Source organism: Rasamsonia byssochlamydoides (genome assembly GCF_041956645.1).
Source record: "Rasamsonia byssochlamydoides strain NRRL 3658 unplaced genomic scaffold VTN77scaffold_2, whole genome shotgun sequence".
Taxonomy (NCBI): Eukaryota; Fungi; Ascomycota; class Eurotiomycetes; order Eurotiales; family Trichocomaceae; genus Rasamsonia; species Rasamsonia byssochlamydoides.
In genome coordinates this window covers 775,071-797,747 of record NW_027192385.1, presented here as the reverse complement: position 1 = coordinate 797,747, position 22,677 = coordinate 775,071, and the positions used below count along the sequence as shown (strand labels likewise).

Below are 22,677 nucleotides of genomic sequence, written 5' to 3'. Positions count from 1 at the left end.
TAGTCAGCCAAGGACCGTAGGTCGGTAAGGACAGTTGAACAAGAAGAGGGCAGTGTAAAATCATCCAGAGGGGAACAATGAGAAGAAAGAAAATGCCCGCACATAATTGCCTCTAGCATGCATAAGCATGGAGACAATCATGTGCCATCAGAACTGCATCGTTGACAAAATTCCACCATTCCTTCCGCAGACGAAGACTTCGTGTCGGTTTTCTTTTCGCCGTAGTTCCCAAGCAATTGAGAACATCTAGTTCGTCTCCTCCGTCTCCAGACATACAGTGTAATCGTAAAGATCCCGCGGCGTCATTACTATCGCAGACATCATTGCTCTGAGACTCGAATCCAACTTAGCCCTCGACCTCCTCCGCGCTCCGTTGGGATGCCGACACCGTCACCGCTGCAGTTCCAGAGTCAGAACCTGTCCCGGATGCAGCATTGTTTCGCCGTCCGCGTTCGAGCCACTTGCGTTTTCCTTGTCGGGTTTCGAAATGTGGTGCAATCGATGTAGGCTCTTGGCCTGTGGTCAGCATCGTGCTACGCATCTTATTGCGGTACGCGTCGACTGTTTTCCGAACAACCAAAATTGTTAGCTTGCGGCGCACTCAACGTGGCAATAGCCACCCACGTGTCGTGAGTTGACATGTGGGCATGAAGCACAGCAGTGGGGGAAGCAAGGGAGGAGACGCACGAGATCGCTGCAAGAACAGGGTCCTCCCTGCAAAAACTCTACTTTGACTCCAGCTCATTCGATAACCGAGATCGTTCAAGATCATTTCCTTTTGATGTCTGCTCCTTGACAATTTTGGGACGGCAGTTTCGGCCTCGCCGTCGATCGATGGGGCTGGCACCAAGGTTCTGCCAATTGTTGCAGCGCCGTCGTCCTCGCCGTCGCTCTCATCATCAAAATACCGCTTTCCCGGGACTACACGTCCGGGAGGGCTCTTCATCTGCACTGGGAAATAAGCTCGAGGATAAACCGCATTCGACAATCGGTACGAGTCAGGAATCTCATTCATGTCGACCTGATCCAGCATGACTTTAACCCGGACGCGGGTCCCTCGTTGTGGATCATCGACAAGAATAAACTTGCGTCGTTTTCCCTCAGGGAGGCCTCCGAACAGCGTGACATTATCTGGATGGCGTGTATTGGCATCCTCCTCAAATGTATCCTGTCCATCTCGTCTAGACGATGTAGCAACCGTAGAATGCCGACCAAGAGTATCAAACCCGCTTCCATGAAGGGATGGAGGTAAAGACGGACCTCCCGGTGCCCCTGAAGCGCTAGCAGCCGGTGGATACGCTGGAAGACCGTGGAAAACTTGTCCGGTACGAAGATCGGGCGTCCCATGCATCGTCGGGGGTGGCCCAGTAGCAAGAATGGAAGGACGGTGAGCACCGTTTGAATAGTCAGTGCCACCTACGTTTATGTTAGATCGCGTTGGAATTAGCCTACGCTGTGGAGCAGACAGATAACGCGTGAAAGGAAACGGGAAAACACCCGTCAATCAAAAACCGAACTGAGGAAGCAAAGGAGGGATAAAAAAGAGGAAAGAAAATAGAAAGTCCCCAAGGCGAAAAGACCTATATCCTGTCCAATCCAAGAAGACAGGGGAAAAAAATTACACCTTTTATCGTACACACTCCCCGCTCATCGTACACATCGTTTCCCCGAGCGAACATAACACAAGAACAATTGTTCAGGGGGAAGAACGCATTAAAACTGACGGAACATACCGCTGACTTCTTCATTTCCTGCACTTCCATTAGGATGGGCATGGTGGTGGTGGAGTGGCGGCCCGGCTAGAGGAAGAGGGCCACCGGGGCGAACACTTGGTGCTGGCAACCCTGCAGTAGTTCCTGAAAGCCCGTGATGCATAGGAGCCGTGGTTCCTACCAGATGATTTGGCTGGGAACCCTGCATCGCTTGTCGTCTGTTCATTTTCGCCATCCGCCTGACACGCCGGCTACGAAGTCGAGGATCTGCGTTACTGTTCCGCCAGCTGTCGACGGCTCGCTGGATCAATCCTCTCTTTCCTCGCAGGGGCGGATTCAATTGGGCAAGCGCCCAACCCACGGCGTTACATTCAGTCTCGTAGACCAGTCGGTTACCCCTGTACTGTTCCTTGCTGCAACAAGCTCGGGGATAGACACAGTTCTCCGTTTTAAACTCCTGCGAAAGGTCATCCACGTTCACAGATTCAACGTCGCAGCGGATGGTGTATTCCATCTTGACACGGTCTCGGGAATATTCAAACGCGATCCACTGAACTCCGTTGCTATCTTGCCGCACCACTAGCGGCGTTGTTGCAGGAATCGGCCCAGGGGCGGCATTTGGACTGGTACCCGATGGTTGAGTCGTTTGGGTGTTACTTGAAGACATTGGAGGTGCCGTTGTAGCTGTGTGAGGAGTCAGAACTGCCCTCTGAACCTGTGTACGCTGCTGCGAGATAGGTTCCATTTTCGTTCGCGGGCTGCCAGTCATCGCTGTCGCATGCGTCTGTTGATGCTGATGCTGAATTGGAGCGGCATTGGTCTGAGGAGGCATCAACAGAGGTTGCGTTGTGAGAGGAAGCTGCGGTGTTGGCGGATGTGGTGTGTACGGAGAAGGGTGAACCGGGTTCATGGAGGAATACGGCTGGTATCCGAACATCTGCGACGCCATCTGCGGCGACTGCGCATAGATATTGCGGCCATGTTGATCATGCGTTTGTGGGGAGGCTACCGAAGCCGGCGAGTTGGACTGAGGTGTGTGGTAGATTGGAGGATATGGCCTCTGCATCTGCGCGGTTGCTGCCATAAGATCAGGAGGTCCTGTTTCTCGTCAGTCTCACCCGCACCAAAGTAGAAGAAAATCAGCTGAAGACGATCAATCCCCGACCACTCATGTTCCCAAGACCTGAAGGAAACTGCACAATTGCGCGAAATCATTGTGATCAAATTTCGTTCCATATGCTCACTGCCGCTGGACCGGAGAGTTGAAAAGTCAATCGGAAACTTACCACTGGAAGAGTATTGACCAGCAGTACTCGTTGCAGGGTATGGATTGGGATGCGAGGCGTAATAACCCGGGTCTTGGGTCGGCGGTCCGTATTGGGGGTGTTGTGGTATCGAAACACCGGTCAGGGCGTGCGGTGCTGTATATGTACCGGCAGGAATGGAGGTGTTTGATTGATGAGGAGAATTTGGTTGTTGCTTTTGCTGTTGGACAAGAGCGGCTGGCCTAGGATGTTGCTGGAGGCTGTGATGCTGCTGACTATGGTTCCCAGCGTTGACGTGGCGAAGCTACAGAATGCAAATTGGTTAGTCATGGATCGCTCTTCGCAGACTGAAAATTTCATAAGAAACAGGCAGAAATTAAAGCATAGTGACTGTTAAACGACTCGCTTCCTCTCTCCTCTTCTCCTTCGCCAAAGACCATGATGCACGAGCGTGAGATCGAAGATTTGAACTCGATTCGGAACTCAACATGTGAGACATGGCTCCCTTGTGTTCCAATCACAACGGCAATCATTCAAGGATTTCAAGGAGAATGAGGCTGGTGCAGGTGATAAGAGGTGAGTGGGGAATAAGAAGGGAAAATGTCACGATATTTGTCTGTGTGCAGCTTTGTGATTGAGGAGTATGGACCTGAAATCCACAGAACCAGCAACTCTCAATGACTCCATGTCTTGCAGGGGGGTTCAAGCGATGGTGAATGTGCACGGGCTATCGGGGTGACGCATGGGACAGGAAATTAGCGCTGGTGTTTGTGATGTTGAAGAGGGGACAACCGAATCATCTGTGCAATTGCGACGTTTTTTCCGCCCGCGAACCCATCCATTATATAATGCCAGTGCGACTGGAGTTGGTCTCTTATCACCAGCGAGTTCAACGATGGATCATCGACGGCCACGTCCGAGATTGTTTCGCAAAACAGAGAACGATGTTGTTTTCGGGGACTGTATGACAACCGGTTTTCTGGCTTTTGTCCACCAATGAGGACATTGGTGGAGGAATCACAGAATAACCAACACTCATGAGGGTATACTGACGAGAGGCAAAATTCACGCGGACACAGTGACTGTGGGTGGAGCCTGGTGGTGATGCTCTCCGACGCAGCAGGATCGGGTATCCACATATAGATTCGAAGATACCAGCAGATCCGCTCAAAGAGGCAGTAAAAGAGATCAAACGAAGGCAATGGGTCAATGGAGACTTGGCAGATGCGAATCGCAACCAGCTCGAAGGAATTTCTTGTTCAAGCAGTTTGCGAAAAAGTTGGCAAGGGTAAAGGAGAAAGAACGCGAGTCAAGCGCGCCCAACAGCGGATGGTCACAGATGGACGTCCTAACCACATTGAAAGGCGAATCGGCAACAGAAAAAGCAAAGAAACAGAAAAAAAAAATCGAACAAGAACGAGAGAAAGGGGAGGACAAGGAATTACAAGTGCATCGAGTCAGTTGTGGGTGGGTTTCTCTTTATTTCTATTGCTAACCGGGTCTCCACGAGGTGGTCTGGCGGTGACCACTGGCGATAGGTTGAACCACGGGGAGATCTAGACAAGAGAGCAAAAAACGGTATTTAGGTACTCACCGGATCGTCAGTCGCATTGTCCTTGTACTTGGATGCAGAAGGAGGACCAAGGTCAGTTTGGACCATGGTGGTCATGGTTGGACCGCGACGGTCCTGGTGTGCAGTTCCCTCGAACAATGGGCAATGTGAAGCAAGCTTTGTCCCTGGTGGTGCAATAGGGATCAGAGCATCAATCAATCGGTAGGTTTGGGCTGGCGTCCGGGTAGCGACGAGGATCACGCCAGGACCAGCAAGCACGAGCAGTAGCGTTGACAGGACTAAAAGGGTTCGACCGATAGGGTGAGACGGGAGCCAGGCATGGGGGTGGCACCGCGGAGGGGGGAGGGGGAACAGATGTTTTTAGCTTCACGATGGATCGATGCCAGTGCAAACCTCCCCAAGGCGGATGGGCCAGGGTAGTTATTAGTCTGCCGGACAGCCAAAAAAAGGCAGACAGCCAGCACAGTCCAGATGGGGAATGGTGGCAAAAGAACGAGAGACACGAGGGCAAAACCGAGAAAGGCCGGGGTGGAAGAACAATGGACGCAAAAAGGGACAAGCGTTGATTAGCAGCCGCAGCCGCAGGTAGTAGTAATGGTAGTAGGCTGTCGTCGTAGTGGTGGTGGTAGTTAGAGATGGGTGGGGATATGGGGGTTGGCAGTGGTAAATTTAGCGGCACGAGTAGTGTCAGATAACAATAATATGATGGGTGGGTAATGGATGCCCAGATGCAGGATGCAGGATGGAAGACAACGAAAGAGGACGAGAGCTCAAGGATGGCAGCAGCCAACGCGCAGGCAAGAGCCGAGATTGGAAGAGCTGAGCAGGAAATAACTAACTATTAGACGCCAGATAGAGATGATGTGCAGCAGGCCTGCAGCAGATGGTGCGTGGAAAAGGAGCCCCCTGGCAGTGGACGAGGGTCGAGACACTCGAAAATAGAACGAAGAATTCAGATACGGAGTAGAGGAGAGCCAGCTGGATGTTAACAGGACAGCTCGGTATGGCGTGCGTTATTAAAGTCGATACGACAAGAATAATTAATAAGGATACCTAGGTAGGATATACTAATAATGCTATGGGAAAAAAAAGAGGCAATGCCCAGGAACGCAAACTGATAAGCGAGACGAGAACAAAGCAGGAAGCAAATCAATAAGAATAGAACGGTAGATTCTATTCGACGGATTCGCTGACAAACCAGGGAACCGAAAAACGTTGACAGCGGGCCGTTTCTGACCTGGATGAGAGGCCCAGTTGTGGTTTAGTCCATTGGGTTAAAAAAGAAAAAAAAAAGGCCCTACAAACGCTTTAGGTGATGATCTTCTTCGCGATGCCACATGCTCGGCTGTTGTGATTCCGTGCTCTTTTTCGCGGAGGATTATTTCCTGTACCGAGTATACTCCGTAGGCTGGACGGTGCCTAACTTCTACCTAGCTAAGTAATTAATTATTAGAAGTTTTAGAAAGACTGACGTACTCCGTCCTGCTGTGGATTCCAGAGCAATACTCCTTTGAGCTTAGAGAGTACCAACTGTTAGGGAGTACGCACAGGTCATTTTCTTTTTCTATATTCTTTTGTTATGCGAGACGCCAAGTTCTTTCCAAATGCCTAGGTATGGGGGACTCATTCTGGCTCGATCTGATGTGGCGTCTGACGAAGGATCCATCACATCTCCCCCTGCCGGACAATCCACCAGGGCATGGGTTGCTGAACAACGTACGTGCATTGATTGACCCTGTCCCCTTGCCCAGGGTCTTCGCTTCATCAGCCTATCGTATTTTTGCCTTGAATTTTCACTATCCGTCGTGCATAGACAATGAACAATATGTATATACAGAGAGCATTATCATCGATTCCCTAAATTTAGGAAAGCAGTTCGAACCGTCGAATTAATAATTACAGTCATGCGATCCAATCTGTTCAAAGCTGAAAAATAGCTGCTATCGGACGCTTGCGACGCCACTGGTCATCAGTTCCTTCACCATCTTTGGGATTTGTCCGACGAGTTCGGTCATTATTGTTGTCGCCGTCGTGATCCTCAGGAGCCCAAAACCAACCAACAAACTACCTAGGTACGGAGTAGTACGCAGGACCTACCTAGATAGGTAGGATAATGTTGTCGCAATGTTTCTCTTTTCAGATCATTTAATATTCATTCATCTTGGACTAGCATCGTCGCAAACCGGCTGCGTTGCCGTTGCCCTCCGTCAGCGAACCCACGCTAGCTGAGCCGCTAATGAAGGCTTCCGCAGGCACTGTGCCTAACTAAGGTACAGTCCGGAGTACCTAAAAGGTCCCGAAGGATAAGCGATCTGGCGGCTGCTGTCAACCTGCGTATTGGCACGCCCAGGCCGGCCATTCTGCCGCCCGAGTTTTTTCCAGGCTCATTGCGAGTTGAAACTCATTTGAGTCCAACACCTGAACAGAGGGCCAGACTCCGGAACGTCCGTCAACACCGCCCCCCCCCCCTCAAAGGGCCCCCGAAAATCACCACCCCCATACTCGTACAGTCCGAAGCCCCGTGTAAATAAACTCGAAACAGTCTAACGGTGCCGTGGCGCCCCTACTCTCCGTTCCACTCATCCATCCGTGTAACCCGAGCCCATCAGCGAGAACGCTCACCAAGTCGTTCTGGCCGCAATTAGCCAAAAAAAGAAGAAGAAAAAAAAGAGAAAGAGCACAAAAGAACTGCCGCACCGGAATGGCCAGCAGCTCGTCCAGCCCCGCTCCAGCCCAGCTGGCGCCTCAGCCCAATCAGCGGGGGCCGACCGGGAGCGTTCTGCGGACCGTGCAGTCAGGCTACCAGGCATCCCGCGGCACCGTCGCCCGCCAACGGCCTCAATGGGGGAGCACTTGGGACCAAGCTGGGGCCAGCTTGGGGCCCGTCGCATAATGTCGCAGATGAAAAATGATCAAAGACTTTGATTATTGCTGCGCCGCAGCATAGTTGAAAGTAACCATCAGAGGATCCATTGTCCATTATCCATTTTCACATGCGATCGTCGCGACTGATCCTGTGATTTGTAATGCTATATAATAATACCAATTGCGTTCCGGATCCAGTTCCTGTTGAACTTCTTTTTGGAGATACTCCGTAAACAAGATACGGAGTACGGAGACTCCCGATCATTTACTGCATTGACCTGGTTCGCCACGATCAGGGTGACCCAGGACACTCAGGACGACGTTCCAGACTAGGCAAACCCTGCATGACTTCGGCGGCCGGAGGGTGGGGAGTTGCCCGAACGGGGCTAACCCTAAATGCCTCCGGAGTTTCATCTGGAGGATCCACATGGCGGGCGGTGGAGGGGCCAATTTCCGCGCCTGCCTGCGTGCTGCGCGCGGATGGCGCGCCATGATTGGTCCGCGGTCCGTGGCTGCGTGCATGCAGCCGCAGGGAACCATCGCCATTGGCCGAGGAGAGTCCGGAGGGCATCTGTTCCGTGCTCCCCGGTGGGCCGGAGGCTAATCGATTTGCCCCACCGGCGTCGTTTCTGGCCATGAACAGTATCATTCAACGAAAGCAGCTGAATAAGATATGAAGATGTTTGGTTTGGGGGCTCGGAGGGAGTGTCGGAGCATGTGAAGGGCGTCGAGGAATCAGCAGAGCGCCGAGTGCCTCCTCATTGCTGTTCAATTTGTATACTCCGTACAAGTGACTGCCACCCGATCGTCCCTGACGGTTGACACTTGACGTTCCTACCAGTTGGCAGGGTTGGATGCAGATTAGTTAGCACGGTTACTGTCAACGTCAAAGTCAACCCTCTCCAGAGCCGCGGCTCCGTGCGGAGTACGGATTACACCTGTCACCCCTGGGAGGATCAACAAAGCCCTGGACTTCCTGTCGCCTTGTTCCTGCGCGATTCCCGCTGGCTGCCATTCGGGATCCCTGCTGGATAAGGCTTGACTCCAAGGGTTGTTGGCACGAACGCCGTCCGTCCTAGTTACCTAAGTTGATAATAACAAACGCTCCCCACCCCCGGGTGGCGATCGCATAGCGATCAAAGTGGCCAGACGGCAAAGGACTGCCACCTGTCTCGGAGGTTCGAAGACTACTTCGTATTCATACCTACTATATTCACTGGCTTGACGGGATGTGCTGCGACGCGATGCAATGCAATTTCTTGAGTAGGATCTTGTCTGAGGAAAAAAAAAATTCCCCGACCGGTGCAGAGCCAGAAGCCAGAAGCCACGGGGGAGAAGTTAAACTCCAAAATTTGGTTTTCTACTGATCATTCGGGGTTTATTTCCGGGCGTGCATGAGTTCGTTCGTTTACAGTTCAGACAAGACATCTCGTGGAGACTGTCGTAGCTTCGTAGCTTTCCGGAGTTTTTAGGGTACGGAGAAATTATCATAACAAAGGTTCCGAGCGGCGACTGCAGCGCACATGCCAGCCGATGCCCAAGCCCACGGCTACGAGCACGGAGTACCTGGGACGGGTACGCTAGGTACACTAGGTACCCTAGTGTACTCCGTACCTAGGGACTCCGTAGTTAGGGACTTAGGGTCTTAGGCCCTAGCCTAGTCCCCTAGGGGATCCCCGGAACGCGGACGCAGAACCACCAAGCCCCGGGGGGAGTGGCCCTTAACCTCCCTATAGGCCGTAACCTCTTAGGCGCCTGAACTAGCGGCACCGCGGCAGACGTTGAGCTTTTTTCGCTTGGCTCTGCGCGATCCACGCCTTCGCCAGATTCGCCCTAGTTGATTTAATCTTCTGGAGACTGATAATCTAGACAGGTAGATCAAGAGGTCCAGAACGATGCAATCCAGCAGCTGTCAGTTAAACTGTTGAACAGTGTTGAACTAGGAGTGCAGAGTGCGGAGTACGGAGCTCCGTAGGCTATCTGTGATGATTGAGTCTACTGCGACTGACTGAATGGATTGGATTGACTGTTTCGTTTCCAGCACGACGACCCATCGTTTCCAGCTGCTGCTCGCGTGAAGGCAATAACAATGCTCAAGTCTGTCTGCAGCTTCCACAGCGAGGTTTCTTCTCTTCTCCAATTCACCATGCACACTGATTGATAGATGGACGACATAAATGCAATAACATGGCTGTTATAGTTATAGTCCTAACTCGCTCCATTATTCTGAACCCTATCAAGAGTGTCCTCAGCCAATGAATGGATGACCCCTCCTGAAGCCAACGCAGCAAGGCAGAAGAAATGATGAGCAGCTACCCCTGCCTTGAACCGGGGGAAATGACGGGCAGGACAGCATGGGCTGCCTGTCTATCCACAGCAGCCCATTGATCAGTGTTCGTTAGGGTTTTCTTCTTACTATAGCAAACTATAACAACTCAACTCTTCCTCCGAACTGTGCACATGACGAGCTTTTTTGCTTTTTCCAGCCCTCTCCAGAACGGTCGAGCTACTGTCTTCCGTACAGACGTCGGGGAAATTTCGGAACCTTGGAAGGAACCTCATTCATTGATCGATCGATTGATTGATTGCAGGGAACTTAAGTAAAGAAGGGTAGTTAGTTTAGTTCGCCGTCTCCCCCATGCCAGCCATTGCCAGCCACTGCCAGCCACTTCCTACCTAACTACTGCAGAACTCAGTAGCTTGTGATACATCGCGTAGGTAGTAGTAGTAGGAGTAGTGGTAGTTTTGGAGTTAATATCGCATTACCTCCAGAACCTGCGAGGTTGGGTACTTGCGGCGAATGATGAGTCGGCAGATAATTGATGTCTGCAAGCGCGTTTACCTCCGCTCTATTACTCCGGAAATACGGAGTACATACAGACATACTCCGTAGAGCAGGTGAGTGTGTTAGAACTTTTCCGGTTAGGTCAACGCCCTGCATCACATCACCACCACAGGGCTGGGGCTAGACTGGGCTGGGCTGGATGGCATCACGGATGTTGATGTCAAAACTTAAAAAAGATTAGAAAAAAACGGCCTCGAAACCCCAACTTTTAAGCAAGCACGTTGCGACAGCCATGCGAGGGCCTTGCGAGTCAGCTGCATGGACCCTTGGGCTGCCAACGGAGTCGGTCAGTCAACCAGACCCTGCCAGCCCAGCCCAGCCTAGCCCAGCCCCCAAAGATCTCACTCAAGCCACCCTCACACCTGAGGATCGTTGATAATTAGAGTAATACTTCGTACTTCGTACTTTACGGAGCTAGGTAGGTCAGATATTAGTTTAGTAGCATGTTAGTTCGCCTCGCTAGGGGAGATATGTACTCCATACCTACCTACCTAGGTAGGAAAGACATCTCTAGAGTACGGAATATACTGTTCTCTTGATTTACGATTACGGACGACATAGGTAATTATTAATTAATTAAATTCAAAGAGGGAAATCGCCGGGTTGATCACGTTCTCGCCAACGGGAAGATGCATATCTATACCGGCACCTATACCCGACCTATCAGGGTTAATGGTCAATAGTCAGTCAATAATGGTCTGTTTGTCTGCCTGTTTGTCTCACTTCGGTAGTTACTGAATGAATAAATGAATATTAGTAATTGGATATGGATATCTGCACGGTAGTTACGTACGTACAGTACAGACATACAAGTATGTGAGTTGATAATAATAATAATCCGTCAGCTCTACAGTATGTGTGCCAAGTAATTAATTAAATGATGCTTGTTCTATATTTCAAAATAGAAGTCGATACTTGATTTGACTTGATTTGATTCTCTTGGAAGAATCATAGCTAACAATACAGAGTATCCAGGTTCAGCTTCTACTGTAAGTACAGTACATACATTTTCGGTGGGAAAAGATAGATAGACTCCGAGAATTAATTAATCTCGGAATATTTTCTGGATTATGGTTCATTCACGATTCTGAAACTCAACAAAACAAGGCAGCCACTCTGAGGGCCGAAGGGGGCAGTACTCCCGTACAGTACATACAATGGATGGCTGGCTAGATGATGGATGTCGGTCTGCTGGGTATCCAATCCAATAATGATCAATAATAACAGACAAACAAACAAACACAATGAGTGGGCTTCTCTTCTAATGGCTCATTGTTGCTTGCTAGCTGCCACCTGCTACCTGCTGGTGGTTACACAGCATGAAGTGAGTGATTAATTTAATTACTACCCGGTAACAGGCAGGAGGTATGTACTCTGTATGCACCTATGGATGCGTGGATGAATGGGATGGATGGATGGAGGATGCCTTGGCAGTCCCTTTGCTCCGAGGGTTAGTTACATAACTTCCAAGCTCAGCTATGGCCTATTATTAGCGAATCACGGAGAGTAAAATTGATTCGACGAGATCTATGTAACTCAGGAAGAGAAGAGAAGGAGGAGATAATGAACAATTGTTGTTGGGGTCCAATGATGATGAATCTTGTTTACCAACAGTTTGCGTCAGCAGGAGTGATGATGGATGCTTTTTCCTTTCCTGTCTGTGACAATAATCCTTGCGTTTCAGGTATGCGAAGAAGAAGAAGGGTCATGGGTTGACCAGATTATGAGGTGATAAGAGCTGATATTACGTCAAAATGAGGATTTTATATTTTTGATGATCCTATCGTTCTTCTGAGCATCTGCTCTATGAATAACGAATATAGCGCGTCCTTTCGAGTACAGTACCTGTTCTCTGAATATTCTTGATACCAAGACAGCAATGTAACGTCCTCATTCAGCCGACCAGTCTGTAGGAACGTACCTAGCCAAGGAAGTCCACAGACGCGAGGAGAATTTCAATTTGGTCCTTCCAAGGTACACAACAGCTTCCTTCGCACGTGTGGTGAGTAATACATGGTGCTGCACTGCTGGTCCTTGTTTGCTTCTGTAACCCCGAACCTGGTCACAGGAATATATGTATGTGACATCCTTGAGAGGACGATTTGAAACATTTGGACTCCCGCGCGTGGCGCAGGGATCAATGATCTGCATATTGTAATACTGTACTCCGTACAAGGGAGCTACCCGTTACCAAGGCAAGCAAGATATTGTCCCACATTGTTTTGTTTTTTGTTTTCGAGGGGTCCCATTATTGCTCTCTCTCTCTCTCTCTTTTTTTTTTTTGCGATTGATAGTTTTCACGATAGAAACACCATAACTGAGACTGAGACAAGCATATCTACAGATTAAGGAGATAATCAGTAGAACATCAAGACATTGCGTTTCGAGAATCTGAAGAATCCAATCTACCATCATCCATCCTTCCATCTGTCCATCCATCCTCTGGACCGTCGCGTCAAGGAACACAACGTCAACTTGTGAAACAGCCCTTCGGGCACGCACACCCCAATTTATCAGTTCAGTTCCAGTGTTCTTCCAATCCTCTTGCTTGCAAAGTTCTATTCTGTTTCAGGTTTTGTGTTCTCAGCTGCTAGAAGAGGAATTACATCAAATCACATCGCAGTCTTGACTTATCTTGTCTGGATAGATTCGACCCGAGCGAAAGAGTCGTTGTTTCGGCCTTTCGCGTGAGCGTACCACCTTCCTTGGTGATCAAGTTATAAATTCTCGGGAGAATGGAAGTCGATTTGAGATCTGACCACCTGATGGAAGTACTACCTGCTGGCGGAAGTCTTTACTCACATGACCCAGGTACAGTACAATGCCCAGGCTCGGATATCGATGACGCTGGTCCAAGGTTTACCGGAACGGATCTCTGGGCTTCTGTATGTCTTCGAGGTCGCCTTGCCATGGCTGGGAGCCATAAAACTTTTAAGCAGTTAGTCAGTTGCTTGACTGCCTTCTCATGTCGAATCCATTCAAAAAAAAAACATGTTTCATCTTGAAGTCTTATTGCAAAGCATGAGATATGCTTCGATACCACGAAATTCCAGACTTGCACTCTAAATGTCTGTAGTACCTGTGTAGACGAGAAAGTTCCAACCTGGAGATGGTTACTCCATTATGTACTGTACCTACCTACTCTAAGAAGATATTCTACTGTCGCATAGTAACTGGACATACAAGCTCTATTCTAGTCGAGAAGTAGGCGCAAATCAAGACGATCGGAAGAGGCGTGGGCGCATTGCATCAACTCATGTAAACTTTTGCATTGCGGTCATCATATTTTTTGTCGCTCAAGCAGAAATAAAAGAAATCGCTGTCATGACTGGTCATAATAACATACTGGTCACAAGATATACAGGTTTCAGGTCTGGCAACGAAAAAAAAAAAGGAAGGAAGAAAAATTACTCCTACATCATCCCAAGCATATTGAACAAGTCGCGAAACATGGTCAGATACTAAGAAATCACCATTCCACCTTCGCAGCTTCTGCCACTGCCTGCTTCGGTCTGGGCACCGGAAAATCGTCCTTCTTCGGAGGTGCTTCGATTGCCAAGGGTGCAGAATCCTCATCTTCATCCTCATCATCGCTAGACGAAGAATCCTTCTCACCGTTACGACGTCGTTCTTCTCGAAGCCTGCGGCGCTCCTCTCGCATGGCTCGATAGCGCGCATCTGAGACAGAGTGAGTCCATGTTGCTCTGTCGTGTATTGACCTTCACGGGAACTCACCTCGGATTTCCTGAGTCTTGACAGCGTAGGCTTGGATTTCTTCCTTTGTTAACACCCGCAAAACAATGACATACTCGGGCCGTTCTTCGAATCGTTCGTGTCCCGCTTCCAGAGCGGCGGGATTGACCAGTCGCCGATCGATTTTCGTCCACCGAGCTCCAGGAGGAATTCCTTTCTTCTGGGCATCCTTGAGCGGCGCCACTCCCTCTCTGATTGGATTTTCGTCTTCGGGGAACTTATCGCGGGGTGGCTTCAGAATCCCTTTGGGTGGAGCTTCTGGTTCCTTGGTAGGACCTGCTTCGATAGTCACTGTCTTCCGTGGGCGATCCCCAGCATTGTCATTCTTTCCCGCGTCGGCAGGAGCGTCGTCTTTACGCTGACGCCTTGGCTTGTCAGCATCCCGCTGGTTGGGGCCGCTATCCGAGTTTCCGGAATCATGCTGTCGTCGAGATGACTTATCACGCTGCTTCTTTCGCACATCCTCATCCGAGCTGGAAGACTCATCCGAATCGCTGTAGTCACGACGTCTTGATCGCTCTCTCCGACGGCGGTGGCGGCGGTATTCGTCCTCTTCTTCCGCAGTCGGCCCTTTGCCTTTGTCCTCGTCTCTATAATCTCGGGACTCGGCATCACTGTCACGCTCACGGCCCCGATCCGGCCCCCGAGAATGAGATCGGTGCCGTTCGCGCCGTGACGGCGGGCGGTCAGGGTCAGGAGTATCTTCTGAGTATCCACTGGCCAAGCCCAGAGTAGCGAGTCCTCCCAGAACGGGCTCAAGCAGGTCGTCCGCGGTGTGTTTGCGGGACTCACGATGGTCTCGATGGCGTCGACTGCTGGATCCCTCATCATAGTGGCGACGATGATGGCGGCGGGATTCCTTAAGGTCGTCGGTGTAGGACAGATACGCGTCATCTCGATCCTGGTGAAGAGATACCGGGGTACGGTGCCATGACAATCGACGAGAGCCCACCGGATCACGACTGACGTCACTGTCCGCACGGCTACGGCTACGACGGCGCAACCTGTCCTCCTCAACGACCTTATTGAAGCCTCTTTGGGAGAGCGGTGGACCCTGGGATCGGGGATCCTTCCCGTGGGAACTTTGACTGAGATATGCTTCTGCACCCGCCATGCTCAAGGGGCGCCCTATCCGATACGTGCCCCGCTGCGAGCTGCGCGCAGCAGAGTCTTTCTCGAACAGGTCCCGGGGATTGGTATACGAGTAGGCGTCGTAATAATCCGAGTCATCCCTTCCATAGGCGGAATATGCAGACGCACCCACCGATCGATAGATTCGGTAGGCACCGCGGTCCCGATGTGCTCGCGCGACCCGATCGCCGGGATCTAACCGACCAGTGTCACTTGCGTAATCCGAGCTGTACATGCGTCGATGAGACCGACCAGCGATTGAGGATGCTGGTGTGATATAGCGCTCTGAGTCCTCCCGGGACAGTGCAGATCGAGGCCGGAGGGGACTCGCAGGTCTCTCATAGGCAGATGTGATGACGGTCGGTTTTCGCTTTGGGGACGCAGGTATGACCACGCTCAGTGGGTGCCGCTTGGAGTCAGTCGTGGAAGATCTCAGCTTGGGTCGGATGGCATATTCCGTCCTCAGCTTCACGGACTGGCCGGCATCCCGAAAAGTCGTCGAGGAGATGGGCTGCGCTTCAAGCTTGTGATCGGGCATGCGGCGAGGCTCGTAGCCGCTCCTGTAGTCGGCAACCTTGGGAGAGAGATAACCGTCATATCCATAATAGCTTGTGGGGGAATTGTAGACATCGACGGAGGAAGCGATGGTTACGGTCCCCGTGGACGCCCGCATGGGCTCGATGATCCGCCTGCTCCCGGGAGAAGAGGAGCGATACTTGGACGAATGGGCCATGGCGGCGGCGGGGGACTCTGGTGATAAGATAAAGATAAATGATGCGGCAGATCAGACCTCTTCCACCAGATGACCGGCAAAAAGAGACAGGAAGCAAACGGCCAGAAAGACAGCGCTAGAAAAACGGAGAAAGGAGGCAGGCGCAGAGAAGCAGCTGGAAGAGTCTCAGACGGGGCCGAATCGGGCACGCGCGAAGGGAAGGAGCGAAGTGGGCTGTCACCTTCGACTTCCCCCGCCGACCGGGGCGGCCTGACTGCAGACGCGTTGCCAAACAGTGCGAGGCGGCCTTTTGGTGGTCAGAAGAAGAATGATTGTGAGGAGACTGTCATGGATTCTGCCTGGCGCCCGATTGCTTTATTTATCTTTTTTTCTTATTTAGAGTGACGTGACGCAACGCAAAAAGCGGTGGGGTGCAGCGCCCAAGTTGTGCAACTCGAACTAAGAGCCTCAGGTGGCGTCCGCAGTTGATTGCCAATCAACCTGGCAGGCAGTTCATCAGGAATCCGTCAAGGCTGGTGACCCCACCAGTCGGGCTGCTGTCCTGGCTTCCAGAATGGTTAATGCCAGCGATGATGTCGATGGAGGCCAACAGGCATGGAAACTAGGTAATTAGCTCTCCCGTTAGCATGCGACTATGTCTGAGACGTTGATCTCGGCCACCAGATATCACCCATATCCAAAGCTCCCCGGCGCAAATCAACGACGTCACTGAACACACGCGCTAGAATGACGACGAAGATCGACTATACCGTTCCAATGGACGATGTCGAAGGCGTAGAATAGCTTCGAATGGGTAGAGGAAGCTGTCTTGCTGTCTCGTCAGTTCAGGTTCCATTAGCAGGTCAAATGATCCATTGCATGTTTCCTGTGCCTGGGCTGTGCGGAGAAGCTGGTGCCATGGATCCGGGTGATCTTGATGGAGCCGTCCTTTCCAAGGCTCCGAACAATGGCTCCCGACGTCTTTTCCACGGTTCGGTTCCGCCAATGCCCAGTCCACGGGTTCAATCCGTTTGGTGTCCTTGGAAGCGGCCTGATTCTGTACCTGAGGTTAGATATACAAAGCTGCCTTATCGTTGCGAGCACGGCTGGAATCCTCCCGTTCCTTATATATTTCGTTGTACGACGAAAAGATTCCCTGTGCATATAGTCCCTTTTGACACGTCTACAGCCTTAACTGCATCCAGCGAACCGTACGCTAGCCTACCGTTCAACAATTAGCTGTTCAGCGCAGACGTGGCATCAGAGAGTCTACAGCTCAGCTGGGGTGTGTGCATCGTCTCGGCCAATAGCAGCTAGCGATCAAAAGTCCACTGTGTATGGGGTAATTGGGCACCTACGCTACGCCATCGATTCAGAATCACTTTGCAGCTGCACGAAAACTCCTATGTGGTCGATTGAACTTGAAACACCAGTTCAAGAGTTTCAGCTGCTTTCTGAAACCCCGAGTTCGCATCGAGGGTCGTCCTTAGATGGCAGTCTGCCGGTAATCACTCCAGTTCCCATCGGGCCAGGTTCGACAAAGAAACACGTCAACATCAGCTCAATCCTTATTGGAGCTGAATTATAATCCTGTGGTTCCTGCCAAGAAGCATGAGGCAGTTCTTTATTGTGTAGTAGAGAGGGTTGACTCAACCTGCACCGCAGTCCAGTTCGAGATTATCAAGGGCAAGTTGTTCACTTTCCATGATAGATTTACTCCAGGGCTGGGAAAGGTAACAATTCCGGTTCTCGCCGTTGAAAGTGTCGTCGTGATTCATTTCATTTCTCTCTCTCTCTCTCTCTCTCTCTCTCTCCTTTTTTCCCCCCTTCCTTTTTGCCTTTTTGCCCTTCTTTTTGCAGGCTACGTCATTCTCGATGCAAATCGTTGACCAGTCAGATTGCCCTGGTCTAGTGATGACATGCGTCCGTCCAGGAGCCTCAAACCCGGGCACGTGGCGCAGCACATGATATTCCTTGAGAAACTTTGGGCAATAAGCATATACCAATGGAAAGGTCCTTTTACTATGTCTCGCATAAGCCCCTCACCGCTCCTGTTCGGCAAGAACTGATCGGCCGGTCTTACCGGGGCGGTTCATTGTCTAGTGCAGAGTACATGTACACAGGTTTGCCGTGCTGTACGAACCCTCCCGTCGGTGTCCCAATCAGGATGTGTGCCCAGATACCTTTGGACAGGGAGCTGGGCACAGTGCCCAAGGTGCTGGTATTCCTTCCATTGCGCCGGACATGCCAATATGAACCTACCTTAGTTTCCGTGAGACCACCGGCAGCAGAGTGCAAGGTTGGCAAGTGCCTGGTTGATACGTCATTTCTGCACTTATCAATCTTTCTCCTAATTCCGTCTTAGCGAGGGAAATGCACAGAATGCTCATCAGTTTCTAATCCAAATTTAAATTGATACCTCGGCATTGACTCGTGTGTGCTGGTCTGCAGGAAAATGTTGCTCCCCAGGCGGGTAACAGGAGACGCCTCTATCCAAACTCCCGCCTACACCCATCACCGGGTATTTGACGCTGCTTTGCTGGTTTACATTCTCCTGCAATTCCCTCGACTGATATTGTTGTTGCCAGGTACATTCTAACCTTCAACCCCGGTGATCGATCTTGACCCGGGAGTCGTCAGCACTGCCACAGTTTTCGGGAGCCACATTCGCGCTTCACTTTTCTACCTCAATGTTTTTTCAATCTTAGGCGTTGAGATGTGTTTCCGGTTCTCTGGGTGAACCGCCCGAGTTCAGGACCGAGGTCCTGAGTCGACTAGGGCTGCCTTCAGTTCACGGCATTCTCCGTGACAGTCATCCTAGTCTCCGGGAACGATATACTGTGTTTTAGCATATCGTTACTTCCATCTCTTGTCTTGTTTGGGCCCCATTTGGGACTGTTGCTAATAGTTCCAGGAATCACTGTGTGTTCACTGTCTTGGGCACTTGCTACCCAGGGTGTCGCCCATATCCCAAGGGATTTTCACCCCGCAATGTCTCCACCATTTCTCCCGTTATGAAACCGTGGATGTCGATACATAGTGACTTGCCTCTTTATGTACCATCACCGGTCGCTGTGACCGGAAAATGTATTATATGATATGGAGTATATAAATCGAGCATCGCTGCACTCGTCTGTTGAATTCATTGAGAAGCATCGCAGTCCTTCGAAGAAGCAACTCTTGGGATCTTCCTACAACCTTTCTGTGGTACATTCAATCCTCTTTGAATCTCTCGCTTGATTCCATCAAAAGAACAAAACAAGAAAAATGGCCGTCCACCAGGTATCTCAGATGTCTCAGTCACACCATCACTGCTTCGGCTGCAGCAGCTCTGCCACATCAGATGCGCACTGCGCTGTTGCCGTTGGCGATCAACATCCTCCCTTCGCTAGAGCATTTGCGACAGTCTTCTGGTACTGCTGCCAGTGCAGCGCGCTCAACAACCCTGCCCACTGCCCAGAGATGTGCTTTCAATGCGGTCACAGGTTCTGCAACTATTGCCAGCCCGCTTAGTGTCACTATGTAATCTGATCGATGGGCTGTCATCCACTTGACCATTGCCACTGTTTCGACCTCTTCATCCACTGCATCAATCGCCAAGATAGTCATGCGCTGGCATTGGGTGGTGAACTGTTTCTTGCTCAGTGCAATTCATCGAGAGAAATTGTTGCAATGAGAGGGACTGTCTTTTGACCGCGGCAGGCAGAGCAGGTCGACAGAAAAAGGGAGGAGACAAGACAAGACAACTCTCGTCCTTGTTTCCTTCCTTCCTGCCTGTCTGCCTGCTTTCTTGGTGACATGGACGACAGAATGCCCTGACTTTTGCCCATTTACTCTTTTGTCACTGAGAACTGTTCTGTTCTTTCTTCCCTATATATCATTCCCCTTGTGTACTTTTAGATCCACCTTTTTTTAAGACTCCTGTTTCCCTTCTCGATGTGTGTTTGCTACTACCTCTGTGTTGTGTGTTGTTATGGCTTTTGCATTCATTGTCCGTCTTTTTTTTTTGTTCTTCTTATTGTATTCCTTCGCCGGAATCATTGCCCATTTTCGTCTTTATTCTGAATTCCCTGTTGTGATATCTTCTTTTACTTTTGCTTGTAAGAATAGTACCTACCTATGTTCATTCATTCATTAATTCATGTTTGTTTACCTCGCTTTGCCTGACATTACCTATATTCCCCAAATGGAAGAGTACACGCACGAGTACCTATCTACCTATCTACCTACCTACCTACCTACCTAGTTTAGATATTTCGGTCACATATAAAGTCCGCATTTAATGTCAATTCGATCAATCTATCCTTTTTCTTTTTTTTTTTTGCACTGTCTATCTAGTTGAAATAGGAATAGGGACATGTTTCCAACTTTGGAGCCAGTGCCAATGCAAGTAAAACATTCCGTCCGTAAGATCCAATTCAATCCAATCAATCAATCCATTAACACCAAGCGCCGTACTTTGTTTCCAGCCTACCTAATTGTGATGCTGAAGGCATTGTTCAATCAATGAGTGATGCGTATGTATGTACAGTACATTACATAAATGACCAAAGATCGTCCCGGCGGTGGTCGAGTGGTAACCACCATGGCCGCTCGGGGCACGAAGAGTCCTCTACATAGCGGATTGGGGCCCTACTCAGGACTATAAAAACTGCTTGTTGGCTTGAATCCCGTGGCTGGCATGACCACAGCAGGGGGGGAAGGGGGGTTGTAATCTAATATATGCAATGTGCATAGGGAGAGAAGGGGGTTAATACCTCCCTCCCTTTTCTCTATACCTAGTATGTGTATGGTGGGTTCTCGAAGGTTTTAAGAGGTTTTTTTTTCCTTGGGGGTTAGCGCTCTAGGGTGATATCAGATGGTTAAAGCTATGGGGTCAATACAGAATTATGATTTCCTAGACCTCTTATACAAAGATGGCATAATGTATGCTAGACTGTTGAGAGCATGCATAGTGTAGGACTGAAAATGCTCTATAAAATGGAAGAATTATTACTATTATTATTATATGTCCAAAGATCGTCATCGCTAGAACTGGGACGTATATCCTGTCATCTTTAGATTAATTAAGAACCTATTTTCCTTTTCTTCTCTCATTCGATGGTTCTACTGATTGGAGTCATCTTCCCGATCGGGCCTTGCAGGCTGCTGAGGCTGATCGTCATGCTCCGATGGTCCTGATCGAGCCGACGCATCAGACTCCCTGGGATGATGGTGAGATCGGCTACGATGGTGATTACGATGATGACGACGATGGTGGCGATGATGGCGACGATCAGATTTCCGATTCTCGGACGTTTCAGCTGAATTCGTCAGACCAGCTTCGTGCTTCAATCGCTGCACAACAGGCCCCATCGCATAGGTACTTTCAGGACTGCTGTGGTCGACACACGGACTGGGCTTGAGTGGGAGAAGCCAGTCCCACACCGTGTAGCCCATGACCTGTTGGAGGTTCTTGAGCGGACTGCCGAGGTCAAATGGATTTTCTCCTGGTTGGGTCTGGAGGATCGCGAAAACGCGGCTGTCCTCTTCTGGCTTGAAATCTTGGTCGGAGGAGTCAAGGCTCGGCCGAGAGGGATAGGTTATTGTTCGAAATACTTGAGCCCACTCGGTTTCACGCTGTTGTCCCGCATCTTTGGGACGGTTGATGCGGATAGCCAAAGTCCAGACTTTGGTCTTACGAGTAATGTTCTCAATCGTCGTGGTGTTGGTTCCGGCAAGATGAAGCGAAGTCCCTGTCATTCCCGCAGAAAAAATAAAGAATAAACAGCCCCTATTTCAATCAGCATGGAGACTCAAACCAATTTGCTCATCCACTTACAGCCCCAACGTGACAAGCCAATGTGCATTCACACGGCCGGCCTGAACACGATTTTAATTTAGGTCAGACGAGCACATCATACAAAACTTGCGATTGCACACACCTCCCGTCGAAGCTCAGCAGTAAATATCGCGAGCACGATGATATTAAAACCGCAGAATATTGCAGTGTAGAAAACGTATTGAATGAAGAACTTATGTGACGATTCGGAGACGACGCCCCCGACCCTGAATACAGTCAGCCATATTCGACCATCTGCGCGCGAGTGTCGAACCAAGGACAAAAATGATCCATTCTGCGTACGCATCGATCCACCTCACGGCAGTGGTGCGCCCGATCGGTTTTGAACTGACAGCACTTGGAGCAGTACGGAGGCCTCCCATCTTCTTGACAGACAAAAACCTCCTTCATATAGAAGCTCTCCAGGCCAGCTGGATCCAAGGGGAATGCCTTTCCGCCGATTTGATCTCTTGCGCCTTCGACATCCGCCGACGAGTTCAGATCATTCTTCTCTCTTTGGTCATCACGCGGCCTTCCTGTCTGTGTCCTCCGTGTCTGTGTCCTCCGAGACTTTCGACGGCCATCTGATCCTCCCGCTTCATTCTGGTCCGATTCGCACTGCCCGCGAGGTAAGTAATCCGGGTTGAAGATGACTTTGTGGTAAAGGCGGAGGTATGTCGCGAGGATGATGCAAAGCAGGACATAGTACAAGGCAATGATAACGGCGCCGGCGCCAACTCTAGGGCTCCGGTGGTAGCTCGGTGAAGGATGGATTAGATAGTCAACTTTCGGACGGTTAGCAAGATATCTCAGCGACGTAGGGAGCGAAAAAGGCACTCACTGCATAAAGGCTTTGTCACAGCATAGCTTGCATAGACTATTATCCCCAACAGCAGCACGGGTATCACCTTGGAGACAGCTCGATTTGCGGCTTTCTCGTCGCATAGGACAGCCATCTGAGCGGGGCCGAAGCGATCCGCATCGGCATCTGCAATGTACT

At 50.4% G+C, this 22,677-nt stretch overlaps 4 protein-coding genes across 4 annotated transcripts; 1 reads left to right on the top strand and 3 right to left on the bottom strand.

The window, feature by feature from the left end:
* Positions 1-346: 346 nt before the first annotated feature.
* VTN77DRAFT_2834 (uncharacterized protein) lies at positions 347-4,646 on the bottom strand (the record flags this gene model as incomplete). The annotated part of the gene is made up of 5 exons (XM_069418717.1): positions 347-561; positions 688-1,416; positions 1,734-2,810; positions 2,999-3,281; positions 4,572-4,646. The coding sequence occupies 5 exons, from the start codon at positions 4,644-4,646 to the stop codon at positions 347-349; spliced, it is 2,379 nt and encodes a 792-aa protein (XP_069282315.1).
* A 2,605-nt stretch (positions 4,647-7,251) lies between these two features.
* VTN77DRAFT_2833 (uncharacterized protein) lies at positions 7,252-8,019 on the top strand (the record flags this gene model as incomplete). Its single annotated transcript, XM_069418716.1, has 2 exons — positions 7,252-7,434; positions 7,744-8,019. 2 exons carry the CDS (start codon positions 7,252-7,254, stop codon positions 8,017-8,019), a joined length of 459 nt encoding a protein of 152 aa, XP_069282314.1.
* Positions 8,020-13,729: 5,710 nt separating this feature from the next.
* Positions 13,730-15,877, bottom strand: VTN77DRAFT_2832 (uncharacterized protein; the record flags this gene model as incomplete). Its single annotated transcript, XM_069418715.1, has 2 exons — positions 13,730-13,938; positions 13,996-15,877. The coding sequence occupies 2 exons, from the start codon at positions 15,875-15,877 to the stop codon at positions 13,730-13,732; spliced, it is 2,091 nt and encodes a 696-aa protein (XP_069282313.1).
* A 5,085-nt stretch (positions 15,878-20,962) lies between these two features.
* On the bottom strand, positions 20,963-22,633 carry VTN77DRAFT_2831 (uncharacterized protein; the record flags this gene model as incomplete). The annotated part of the gene is made up of 5 exons (XM_069418714.1): positions 20,963-21,629; positions 21,678-21,718; positions 21,781-21,904; positions 21,952-22,462; positions 22,519-22,633. 5 exons carry the CDS (start codon positions 22,631-22,633, stop codon positions 20,963-20,965), a joined length of 1,458 nt encoding a protein of 485 aa, XP_069282312.1.
* Positions 22,634-22,677: the final 44 nt, after the last annotated feature.